Consider the following 13,672-nt stretch of genomic DNA (forward strand, 5'->3'; position numbering starts at 1 on the left):
AAAAGAAAGCGAGGTAAAGGTAAGCAAAGGCAAATCCTGATCACTGCATTATAATGGTGAGGCACAGGCAGCCTGTGGATGCATAGCGGAGAGAAAAGCAGAGAGACGACATGCAGTGTGTGAGTGTTTGAGAGAAAAAAAAAATTGCTCTTAAGCATTCCATCATTTACGTCCCTGCAGCCTCTGTCCCCCAACCCCTCCTCCTAGAGAGAGGGAGAGAGAGAGAGAGAGAGGCAATACGCAAGGCAGCAAACGGCAAGAGAGGACTCCAGTCTGCTGAAGCACAGCACTGCTTGCTTTCTTGAGAGGAGAGAGGCAGAGAACCACTAGCCTTCTCCTCCTCCATCCGTGTGTGTGTGTGAGAGAGAGAGGCTGGTGGACACAGCAGCAGTGTTAGCATTAGCAGGGGATCTGTGCTCGATCTTCCAAAATGCTCAACAACCTCACTGAATGCGAAGAGGGCGATGGGGGACCCAACAGTCAGGGTGAGTGGTCTGATCCTGCAATTGGGAGTCTGTGTGCAGATGATGAGCAAATGTGCCTTTTTACCGGTCACTGGTTATGGGGGCAGTTCAAGCTGTTGTATTTGTATGTGTGTGTGTAGTATAGAGCAATCATGCACCAATGACAGCTGCTTGTGAGTGCATGTGGGAGAAACAAGATGACAGTTTAGGAGTGCAAATATTTTTGTACTATCATAATCAATTGTGTGTGTTGTGTGCGTGTTTGCGTGCGAGTGCAAGTGTGTGTGTCTGTGTGTGTATGCAGCTTTGGCAAAGGCTCGTGCTGCAAGGTTGCTGTGAGGAGAATGATAATGTTTTCTGTGTCTGAGGAAGTACTGACAGCAGTGTTTGTGTGTGCATGTGTTTGGTGTGTGTGTGTGTATGGTCCAGCATTGTCACCTCCTTGCATTCTTAAGACAAGTCGATAGAAATAGGCGTAATCTACTGTTAATATGAAGATTTTTTTTTTTTTTTTTTTAACAGGTGTCTATTTTGAAAGTTGCATTGCATTTTAATAAATGGTCCTGGCAGAAATTTACCAGTACCATTTTTCAATTTTCTATTACAATTTTTTTTTTTTTCAGTGTCTGTCTGTTGCTTAATCTAATTGAATTTCAACAGGCAGTGAATTTGGATCCCCATGTCTTAGATCCTTGAGAATAATTTGAATAATTGTAGCATTTTAACAAAAGGTGCATTTCATGTCGGTAACCTTTTAAAAAGTGAAAGAGGGTCTGAGATGCAAGATCTCAGTTTTTAAAAGAGCTTCATACCTACAGGTAGAGCTGCAGCCTGTGAGAGAGGAATTAAATTAGCTTGTACCTGACCTCCTCTCGCATGCGTTCTTATCAACCCCCTGCAGTACAGCAGAAGCTGCACTCACTATGAGTGACGAAACGTTTTGTGCATGTGTTATGCAGTCAAATGTTACAAATTGCATCTGTTGAGGCAATTAAGTGAACGGCTCCCTTATTAAATGCACCGTGGTACAAGTGTCATGATCGGATTGCAGTGGTTCTCGCAGAGACGCTGTCTGTGGTGCTGAAATTGATTCTGATTGAGCTGCTTGTATCGGTGGAGCTCTCCGTGGTTCTGAAACAGTCTGTGATTGCATGCATCGTGAATGCACACTCATTCTGGGCCCTCTGTTGATGACGGACTGATCTGTTTTGTGTAGACATGAGTGTAACTGGCTGCAGACTGCTGCATTATAGCTTTTGCTTCTTTTCAAAGGGTATCTCTCTCTCTCTCTCTCTCTCTCTCTCTCTTACTCGCTTCCTTCAAAGTCTAATGCTGCCCTGAATTTTCTCTCTCTCTTCCTCCCATCAGGGGGTAGGGACAGTACTGCAGTGGTGCTATTGCTTTTTTGGTCATAAAATTCATGCTTGGTCACCAGCTAAAACAGTCCCAAAACAGTATTGTTCTATGATTCCTATTTTGGGGGAATACAAAGCAGACACACTCTCTTAAAAAAAAAAAAAAAAAAAAAAAAAAATTAAATGATTAAGATACATTTTAATAAATTAATATAAAATAAATAGAACATTCACAGACACACCAAACTAACGTGCTTTGCATGCAATTTCTCAATCATGTTATCTATAATTACCCTGTCGAATCATCTTTTCTACCCAGAAAAGTTTTTTTTTTTTTTAAATGAGAAGATCTCTTTAACCCACTTAAAATATTAGAGGATTTTTTTTTTTGAAAAGCTATACACCAGAAAGCAACAAGGATTGGCTTTGAGATATTTTTTTAAAATTGTATAGAAAATGGTTGGCTGTAAATATGTGATTTTTCTCTACTAGTCAAGTCAAGTCAAGTCACCTTTATTTATATAGCACTTTTTACAATACAGATAGTATCAAAGCAGCTTCACTATGATAACATGAAAATAATACAATACAGATCAATAATATTGTTGAATATTAAATGCCCCCCACCTACTATCACTACTTGACAGCATCTCGAATTTTAAAAATTCAAAGACTTGTCAGCTGAAGTTTCAGTGGTGAGAATGCAATTTTTTGTGTGTAATGATTTGTCAGTTAACACCCATGCTGACTTGTCTTGCAGAATAATGTGAATTATAATGACAGTGCAGTTACATCACTCGTAGAGGAGCCGGAGTAGCTGGATAATGAGATTTCTAGTTTGAGATTTCTGATTGCATTATGACACCGGTGATCTTTGGCATTTGTTAGCGAGGAAGAAGGCTGGACTAGATTAGTTGAGAAATTGGATTCAAGGCTGAAGGAAATTGATTGTTGATTGTCTTCAGAGGCACTACATGAAGACCCAATCACCTCACACCTCCAGACTATACACATGATTATGAACGGTGTTAAAGAGATCATGGTGGTCCAAGAGGTGTTATTACACATACACACAGCAATGTAAAAAGTAGAGTACAGAAAGATTGAGAAAAAAGAGTGTACAGTGATGGCTGAATGTCCTTGTGGTGAAGTCTTAGGACAAGTGAACATCAGGCCAGATGGCACAGACCTGTTTTAACAGCCGCAGACACATGAAGACATTAAAACATAACAGGACTACCCTAAATTAGTAACATCTAGAGGACTAGCTGTCCTCAAAAACCAGCCTCACACTAACAAAACAAGAGGGAACTATTTGTTCTTAAAGAGGACCTATTATGCTTGTTTTTAACATTTTCAACTTGTGTATTGTTGCTGTTTAAAGGTTGAAAAAGGGAGTTACTCAAGTAAGTAAGCACTGTTTCTGACCTCCCTAAAATTCCAAAAATATTGTAGTCTTGAGTTTTCTTCTGGGAATGTACATACACAAAATCCCCCATTTAAACAATTCCAACACAAGGCATACACTGGAAAAGTTGTGTTAATAGTGTGCTGAAACTCACATTTATGGTAAAGAGCGTGACATTTCCGAAACATGCTTAAAGTGGTTGACCAATCACAACACACTGGCTCAGCCGACCAATCAGAGCACTTTTTCGAAAGGAGGGGCTTCATAGAGACAAACTAAGCACTGCGTTACTCACAAACTGGGAAGAGAGGTGCAACAATGTTAAATATGTGAAAAAATAATGTTTTTTTAACATTCAAGCATGAAAACCTATTCTAGTTAACACTCATCCCAAGACGTCAACTAACTGACGCTTTTAACGTCTGTTAGATGACGATCCTGGCGCGTCATTCAACTGACGCTTTACCTTTAACGTCAGTTAGATGATGCGGGTAGGTTTAGGTCTGGGGTAGGGTTAGGATTAGAGACCCCAAAAAACAAAATCAAGACTTTGTAAAAGGGCATAGTATGGCCTCTAAAAGGGCTTAATATTAAGCAAGCTTAATTCCTTGGACTTTGCTATACGCATTATACTGTCATGTGCTAACAAATTAACTGTTTTTTTATTTTATTTTTTATTTGACATGACAAAATATGGGTTGATGTAACCTACAGTATGCATTCAGGTTGATTAAGTCATGTAGAATATATTTTGACTTGAATTAAACCAATGTAAATGCATTTTTAGGTTACCTCACAAAACAGTTCTGTGCAGGCAGACACAGCCATCACAATAATAATTCCATGACGCACTCTTTCTTTGAAAAAAAGTAGCTGCCAGAAGCTGTAAGTAATGTCAAAACATTCAGTATTCATAAAGTCGTAATACTACTCTTTTACATAAACCATATTATAATGTGCACCATTCATTGTTACCTCAAAGTTTATTCAGGATTGTCAACAGCCATGCAAAATCACAGATATTTTTACGACTCTCCTCCGTAAGACACAGAGGCTAATAAATAGTATTCTACTTTACTGCTGGTTAATCATAACTGCAGCATTGCCTGGATAAAGATATAAAACGCACGGTTAGAGGATCTGTTTGATGTAATGTTTTAATCAACGCGTCATGTGTCAACAACAGCAACACCTCAGCCAATCAACTCGCAGCATCTGAAACGTGTAGCGTGAGTACGCCTGATACACAAGCTGCCACAATCATGACAAGAAACAAAAAGACAAGCAACAAAAATGTATTTCCTGACAGCTCATCGCTTAGACAGGATCCATGCAGAGACTGTGTCGGATGTTTATTAACACAAATATCTGGCTTAGCTCTGAGCTATGGCGTTTATGGACAAGACTGTTGTGATAATTGGTTGCAGTTTATCTTTTAAGAACATCAGGTTACGTGTATGTCATTTGAAAGTTGCAGTTGTATTTATAGTGACTACTGTCTTTGATTGCTGTCAAAGTGAACTTGTTTTCATTTTTTTATGTTTTAAGGCCCGTTCGCACCAAGAACGATAATTATAAACCATATCGATTACTATATTAGCATCCACACCAGCGAACAATAATGATCTGTAAATTATAAATCTGCTGCATTTTTGTCGCCTGCCACTTTAAATGCTCAAGCTCCAATTGGCTGTCAGTGTTTTTTGGTAGTATGGTACTATGGATGGTAATTATAAAGATAACGCTAAAAATATAGTTCTAAAAATCGTTCTCAGTACTAAAGAATAGCAGATTTCACACCACAGCTATAACGATAACTGCACAGAGAAAGGATATTTAACTTACAGAGCGATGTTATCCAGGTAATGAATGATTAAAACAATGACCAACATCTCACGACCAATTTGTACGAATTTGACGAATGATTAAAAAGTGTCTAATTCGTACGAATTTGTACGATTTGTCTAAACCCGCGTGATGGTTAGGTTTAGGGGCGGAGTAAGGGGTAGGTCATTAGTATGAATTCATACGAGTTGGCCAATTCGTAAAATATGTACAATTTAGCAAAATCGTACATTTTAATCTTTCGTCGAATTCGTATGACTTGGTCGTGAGATCGGGTTGCAATGACAGCTAATCAGAATCCATCCTGCTATAATGATCTTGAGCATTTAAAGCGACAGACAAGCATGCTTAGAATAAATAAAACAATATCTTCCGCTGGTGTGGCCCCTAATACAGTTATCGTTATAGTTAACGTTGTTGGTGGGAACGGGCCTTTAACGATAAGATTTCTCTGTTCAGTGTGCCTTTATTGTTATAGTTGTGATGTGGGCTCTGCTGTTTTTTTATTTTTAGAACCAATTTTAGAATCTTTATGTTATCGTTATAGTTATCGTAATTGGTCTGAACGGGCCTTTAGGCCGTGTGTCCACCAAAGCGTTTTTCCACGTGCCTGGCGTATGTTTTCAATGGGAGCGCCGCGTTTTTTAAACGCCATGAGCATACCGAGGCGCTGAGCGTTTTTTTTCACGCTGAAGCGCCGAACGGCCAGCGTTTTTTACTGGTCGCTGGGAGTTGAAAAATGTTCAACTTTGGATAAAACGCTGCGCTCATCACTGTCACTTTTTACCCAGCTGTCCAATCACAGTGGAGGGGCGGGACTAATACCACACCGACCAACTGTCACAACATTCAACTGCTGTGGATATTCTGTATCATAGCAACAAAACGTCTTAACGGAAAAAAACGCTGCGCTGCCAAAACGCTCTCAAGCGCCCAAAGCACGGCGTCTTCAGCAGAGCGTCTAGCGTTTTCAGCTGGCTAAAAACGCTTTGGTGGACACACGGCCTTAGGCTTATGCAACATTCAAAAATTAATTGGGAATGTCATTTAAATTCAAATCATATTTAAGGTAGTAAGTTGGATGCAGAACCATAATTCAAATTTAATTCAGTTAAATTTGAATTCAATATTGGTTTAGGGAAGCATAGATTACAAATTACAGCTAGCTGTCCGTTGCAAAAATAATTCCTGGGGTAGGTGTGCATTTCATGTGTTTTAGGGTCAGGGGGATGTAGTTCTTATGTAATTGTGGCAGTGTAGTGAGTATTATGTCACTGCAAAAGACCATGCATTATATAAGAATATTTCCCTAATGCCACATAAAGGATTTTTATATGCCCTCCTGTAATCCTGCTGATGTATTTGCCCTTGATGGATGGTTTTGTTAAGTTGTCATGGCCAGCTGTCTCTGGCAGGTGCCTGGGAAGCCATTTTATGGTGAGAACAGAGGGGAGGGCAGAGGCTGTTAGGTGAGACATAAGAAAAGAGCAAGAATAACCATCTGAAGAGAGGAGATGAAAGGCTATTGAGACTTCATGCAATGTACAGTTAGTCAGAAGGTTAATCACATGTTGGTTAAACAGTGTTTTACACTGTTTGGTTATAAAGAGAGTCACCAGCAGTGATAGTTCAAATAACAGTTCAGTGGTGTAATTTTTGTTTAGCATATTGCAATGGTAACCTGTGCTCAAATTATGATTTTTAATATACTGTAAAAGTCACCATGAAATCTGCTAACAATCACATTATTTCCTACATGACACACAGATTGGCCTCAGCTGATTGCTTGCTCAACATTGAAATAGTTAGGTTCAGTTAGGAGTGGGCAATATACCGGTATACACAATAAACCAATAGAAATTTGTCAACCGGTAGATTTTGGATTATCATTTTTATCACGGTTATGACATTGCCATGCTGTGCTGTCACACATTTGAATACGTTTTAAGCCTTGCAGTTTAAAAAACCAGCGCAGTCTCATCCCAAGACGTCATATACTGACGACTTGGGACGTCTTTTGACCATACGTCAACATCCGCCATTTTACGTCGGTTAGATGACGTTATTGGATCCTAACCCTACCCCAGACCTAAACCTACCCCGTCACCTAACTGACGTTAAAGGTAAAGCGTCAGTTGTATGACGTCCCAGGATCGTCATGTAACTGATGTTAAAGGGTACCCTAAAACGGCGGATGTTGACGTATGGTCAAAAGACGTCAGTTATGTGACATCTTGGGATGAGACTGTGTTAAAAAAAACAAGTGATTTTAAACCGTCCAAGTGCAAGAAGCAGCGGAAGGGAACTCATTTTGGTACATGTACGCTGTTTGAGAAAAGTTTTTGCGCCTTATTGCGTTTAAGCGGTTGTTTCTTAAGTGAGTGTAAATAGTTGAGAGAAAAGAAAAGAAAAAAAAAAACGTTTATCAGTGACAGCAGCCTAATGCCTTTGTCATTAATGTTAATCAAACAACAAAAGAAAGAAAAAATCTAACTGCCCTTGACTGAATCACCTTTGTAACTTTAATTAGAATAAATGTTTGTTTAATTTACACAGTGAAGACTATACATTGTTTTGTTTTTTTGTACATTTGATTACTGCTTAGTGTTTCTTATCTCTGGTGCTTGAATTTTTACTGGTAGGTCAATTTAATTTGTCATTGTTCTAATATAGTTTTTTTGTCCTAATGCTTAAAATTAGTTCAATTTTGCTCTTATTTTACCACAGACTGTTTACTTGTCTTCAGTAAGCTTGAGATTTTTATTTTATTTTTTAGCCTACTTTTTGTTATATTGAAATTAGTATCAACAATTTTGATTTCATAAAAACCAAAAATAAACAAAATTGTCATATAGATCTTTAGTTTGAAATATATTTACTCATAGTGATATACGATTTTTAAGCTGATCCTGTAGTTCCTCAGAAACCCTCCACCAGCTCCACCTGTCTAGATCTGCTACAGGTTTTTTTTCGTATGCCAATTCAGGTAGCAGCGGCATACTTACCATTCTGAAGAGTCACACCTATTTCTAAATATGTTTGTCATTCCCAAACACTGGCAGTGTGAAGTTGTGAACATATCATAGAGAGTTGGCAGCACATACTCTCCGTGTTTGACTTGCTGGTTACGCATGAACACTCACTAGCGATGTCCAATAGTTTGTGACACTGACATGCACATCTTGTGCCTTGTGTGACTGCTGGTTCTGCTAATCTGCACCAGTTTTTAAGCTCATTAAGGCACACAAACATACACAACTATACCCTCAGTTAATATAGCTGTGTCCACTGAACTGAGAAGAATGAAGTCTGTCTGGGACTGGTTGGAGGAAATATCTCGGCTCCAGTGAGGTCTGCGTGTTTGCTCTGTTTATTGTCACCTTCCTGCTGTGAGTTAAGATTTGATTAAGTTTCAGTCTGAAGTGCCAAATCAGAGAACACAGTGGCATTGAAAAAATAATGAAATTAGTCTTGCATAACCACAATGAATATTAAAGAGAGAGAGAGAGGTGCACATTGTGTTGCTCATAAAGGTGCTGATGTTTCTTTGAATTTTGAGTTCTGTTCTGTCTTTTCCTTTTTCTGGTTACTCAGATAGATAGGTCTGCAGTTCTGGTCCTTGAATCTGATTGAGCAGCGTTCCAGGAGTGCTGATGCCCAACAGCACTAGGACTTTTCACTGTTTGTATCATTCGTTTCTCTGTATTTGCTCATTCCAGACAGACTTTCTGTTTGTGCATTTAGTGATGCAGATTTTTTCTGTGAACCCTGTTATGGACTGGTCACCCATTAAGTGTGTTTCCCTGTTTCCTACTTCAGTGACACTTTCTGCACGTCATTGAATAAATGTCTAAAGTGATTCATAAAAAACTGCTGGGTCATTCGGGAATTTAACAGGTTTTGATGACTGATTCATCAGCAGTGGTTTTGTTTAGAGCTATTTCAATCCGGTCTCATCCCAAGACGTCATATAACTGACGTTTTGGGACGTCTTTTGACCATACGTCAATATTCGCCTTTTTAGGGCGCCTTAAACGTCGGTAGATGAGGTTATGGGATCCTAACTCTACCCCAGACCTAAACCTAACCCTAAACCTAACTGACGTTAAAGGTAAAGCGTCAGTTGTATGACGGCCCGGGATCGCCATCTACCGACGTTTAAGGGGGCCCTAAAAAGGCGGATATTGACGTATGGTCAAAAGACGTCCCAAGACGTCAGTTATATGACTTTTTGGGATGAGACTGTGTTAGCTATTTAGGTTTGCAGAGCAAAAAAGTAACTAGCAAAATTGTGTCTAAAATGTACGTCATTGCAGGAAAATCCAGTCATTTCAATTGAAATCCTTGTGAATGGGTGAAAGATTTCCCAATGTATTTTTCACATCAGGTTCAAGTTGGTCAGATGAATTTGCTGCGTTGATCAACAGAAAGCTGCTTGGTTTTAAAGTGAAAAATTCTCTGAAATGTTTCAAATGTGACATTTGCTGTTGCCACCTCAGATCAGGACTGTATTGCAACTTTTTAGGCATTAAAGCTTCGGATATTCAGTGTAGTTCTACTTCTATGGAAGCGACACATTTGTCCATATACTGCTGAGAGTAGAGATGGAAATGAAGAAATGGTACTTGCTGTCCCTGTGAGTGCTGGATGAGTCAGTTTCACCCTTTCTCCATTTCTCTCTCTTATTTGGCCAATTCCTTTCCTCCCTTTTGCTCTCCTTTCACAGCAGGAAGAGAATCCCCTTCTCTCATCTGGAACTGTGCTAAATCCCTCAGCTGGTTTTCATGCTTGTCTCTCTCATTTCTGTTCTCCATTTGCATCGGTCCATATTGCCCTGCACTCTCTTATCCTCTTTAAATAAGGGAGTTTGCTGAGCAGGTCTTTTGTTGTTGTAGAATTGATGGATTACCATGTTTCATTCGTTTGTGAAACAATTTTATGAATTTCATAGATTTTATGTATGAGAAAAATGATAGTCTGTCACCTTAAGCCAAGTTCACACTACATGATTTTAAGCCCGATTTATATCCGATTTGCAAATCGTTGAGTCGCCGACAGGTCAGGGTGTTATCGCGTGCAAATCGCGGGGGATTAGCGGACGATGAACGCTTGCCAATCTGTTAGTATGAAAGAGCCAACAACGCAGCGAAAACGCTCGCAGACGCCTCGCAGACGCGTCGCCGAGCCCAGAAAAATATCTAGCCTGCTAGATATCCAGAGCAGTCGCGCGACTCAAACTCAGTGATGTCATGAGTACAGCCAATCATAGCAACGCATGGGTTGAGGACACCAGGTAAATCTTAGTTTTTCTCTCTTTTTTTGCATTTTTTCCCTCAGAGCAGATCGTCGAGCAAACAGTGTGCAGCACTAGTTTCTGTCTGACGTCCATATTCACGTGTTGTGTTCTCTTCTTCGCTGGGTATTGGCGCAATATTTATTTATTTATTGCGTGTTTTTTTTCGTAACAAAACGTGGTTTGTTGACAAGATAGAATCGTTGGGTGACAGAGTTGTTGTCAACTTGTTATTTATTTGATTATTTTCAGGATTTAGACCGTAACATAGTCCTGAAACAGCTCTTATTGAGTCACAAATGATTTGCTCTTATCATCCGATCGTGGTTGTATCTCTATGCAGTGCGTTGTCAACTCGTGTAGTGAGTTACCTCCTGTTGTGGATCAATCACGTTGTGTTGTGTGGTGTGAACAGTTAACAACTTGAACACTCCAGATTTCACTGAGAGCAAGTCATGTAGTGTGAACCGCACAGTTCAGCCCGACGTTTTAAAATCATGTAGTGTGAACAAGGCATTACACACATTTCAGTCATTTTTTTCTCTTGGCTTTGTGTATGTCTGCATGTAACGTAGGTATGCAGGTGCATGCTTATCCGTGCAATGGAGTATTGCACAAATTTTGACAATTAATTCTTAATATGGTCTCAAATGAGTGTTTGTATATGGGCATGTTTAGGTAATGACTTTTTAATAACGTTTAGTTTATTCCCATTTAGCTAACAGTAAAATCATTTTTTTTTCTACCTTGACATTTATATTGCTCTAATCAGCATAAATCATGCTAGATTTCACACAATAATAATGTAATTAGTACTTACTTTTTGCATTCAGCATTAATATCGCATGGAAGGTTGATCTTCAGTCATCTTAAGTGACCTTTTCCGCAGCTTTGCGTGTTGCATATAAATATAAATGAATTGATAGAGACAACATGATCTCCAAGGGCAAGATGATTTATGTGTTCACAGACACAACCGATTTCGAAGCACAGCATTGCCTGGGGTTTCGAAGCAGTTGATATGTTCATCTGCAAGACAGTGACATATGATGTCCCATCTCTGTGTGTGTTTTGTCCAAAAGCATGACAATCTTTCTACTGGACTGTCTTCACACCATGTGCCCTTGAAGTCTGGTAAAGTCTTCCAGTATCGGCTCTTAACACTTTGTCTGTGTGACGAACCTTTAATAGCTGCTGGAATTCCGTGAATGAGCGCTGATCTCTGTAAGCTGGCCTTTTAAGCAGGTCTATCTTAGACCAGTCTGACCTACGAACGCTTTAATGTCAGTACAACCATCTCTTAAAAAAGGGTCATTTGTGTAGAATGCAGGAATGAACTTGCTGTAGGGAATACAGGGACGTTTCTTAGTGGGTTGGTTGACTTGTGACCTCTTGATTAAATAAATACATAAATAAATATGCAAAGATTTAAAGGGAAAAAAGTTCATTTGTATGCACAAAGCTTGTGCATGTGGTGCCTCTTTTCCGTTTTTTCAGGAGTGTAATATCATTGGCAATTATTTATGTATGTATGGTTGTGTCACATTTAGTTTTGGGTTTGTTTCATGTTCATGTTTCATGTCTTTTATTTTGAAGTTTTGTTTCTGGTTTCTTCTCATGTGACCTTGCCCTCATGTGACTATTCAGCCCGTTCTCATCCTTTAACGTCATATAGAACGCTATATGACAAAACGGCGCTATACTACGCACATGGCACCCTTTATCGTTAATATAACACGCGAACCCAAGACGTTATAAATCCTTTAGCGTGAATATGACACGCACACCCTACCCCACACCTAAACTTAGCCCTCACAGCACGTGTTATATTAACGATAACGGGTGCCATGTGTGTAGTATAGCGCCGTTTTGTCATATAGCGTTCTATATGACGATAAAGGATGAGAATGCGTTGGACTATTGCTGTGTCCGAAATCACCCACTTCTCACTATATAGTGAGCTCTCCATTTTGTAGTGCTGTCCGAATGTATAGTGATGATTATTATACCCTATATAGTCCACTCAATGTATCCCAGAATGCATTTTGAAAAGTAGTGTACAACCGATGGTCACTAACCCAAGCCCTACATACCATCATGCATTGCGCTGATCGTAAAAATAAGTTACAATCATATGTGGAGTAGCGCATTATAACAGAAACGGTCAGAAATGACTTTTAGTTTTGAAATTTTGGAGCTCAATAATGTAATGTATTTATTTAAAAAATGTATTTAGCCCAGAGCCGGCGGCACCAGCTGACAGATGATGTAATCAACGGCGCCGACACACGAGTAGTGTCCGAGGTGGTGTTTCTATTATGCTGGTGAGCTCACTATATAGTGTTCTACTTCCTACCCCATATATAGAGGGTAGGAAGTAGGGGTTTGAGTGGAGATTTCGGACACAGCATATGTCTGAATCCGGAATCGCCCACTAAACCCTTATTCATGATTCCCTATGTTAGTCACTAATACTGTTCATTTGAAGGAGTTTGAGTTCGAATTCGGACAGACCGTTGAGTGTACATCAGTTGTATACTCTATATTGCAGTGCAATGTGAGATTGAATGAGTGCACTCAATAGTGTCCACTATCGTTTTGGACACCTCTACAAATGGCTGTCCCCTTAAATAACGCCCTATTTGAGGGTATAGGGGGGATTTCGGATTCAGCCTTTGTCGTGTGTTTCCCTAGTCTCTTGTGCAATGTTCTGATTGGTTCCCTCATTTTATGTGTAACATTCTCATTGGTTCATTGTTTAATAGTTCACAGGTGTTTCTTGTTAGTAATTAGTCCATGTGTAGTCCATGCTTTGTTCCCTGTAACCGCTGTTGGTGTTATTGTTTTATGTTCATGTTTAAGTCAAATCAAGTTCTTGTTGATTTTGGTTTACATTCTTCAAGTTCCCTGGTTATAAATGTAAATTTTGGGGTTGCTAAAATTTTTAAAAGTAGTTTATGCTTACCAAGACCAAATTTATTTGATCAAAAAATACAGTAAAAATTATTTAAAATAACTATTCCTATTGTAATATTTTTTCAAATGTAATTTATTCCTCAATGATGAATTTTCAGCATCATTACTCAAGTCTTCAGTGTCACATGATCCTTCAGAAATCATAATGTGCTGATTTGGTAAGATTTAATATTATTATATTATGAACAATGCAGAAAACAATGTTATTGATTGAAAAATTCTGCATGGAATCGCATGTCATATGTCCTCTATATATTTAAAGCTACACTGTGTGATTTTTACCCCCATCTAGCGGTGAAAAGGTATATGACCATCCATTGAATATTAGTTT

The 13,672-nt window shown here is 39.1% G+C and overlaps 1 protein-coding gene across 1 annotated transcript in view; it reads left to right on the forward strand.

The window, feature by feature from the left end:
* Nucleotides 1–210: 210 nt before the first annotated feature.
* The window catches only part of slc12a5b (solute carrier family 12 member 5b), a 100,140-nt gene continuing 86,678 nt past the window's right edge, over nucleotides 211–13,672 (forward strand). The window contains exon 1 of the mRNA XM_089119435.1: nucleotides 211–485. Coding sequence (XP_088975561.1) covers nucleotides 431–485 — 55 coding nt within the window. The 5' untranslated portion in view covers nucleotides 211–430. The remainder of the gene's footprint in view (nucleotides 486–13,672) is intronic.

The sequence above is a fragment of the Pimephales promelas genome, chromosome 14 (genome assembly GCF_988280905.1).
Source record: "Pimephales promelas chromosome 14, fPimPro1.hap1.1, whole genome shotgun sequence".
NCBI classification, from domain to species: domain Eukaryota; kingdom Metazoa; phylum Chordata; class Actinopteri; order Cypriniformes; family Leuciscidae; genus Pimephales; species Pimephales promelas.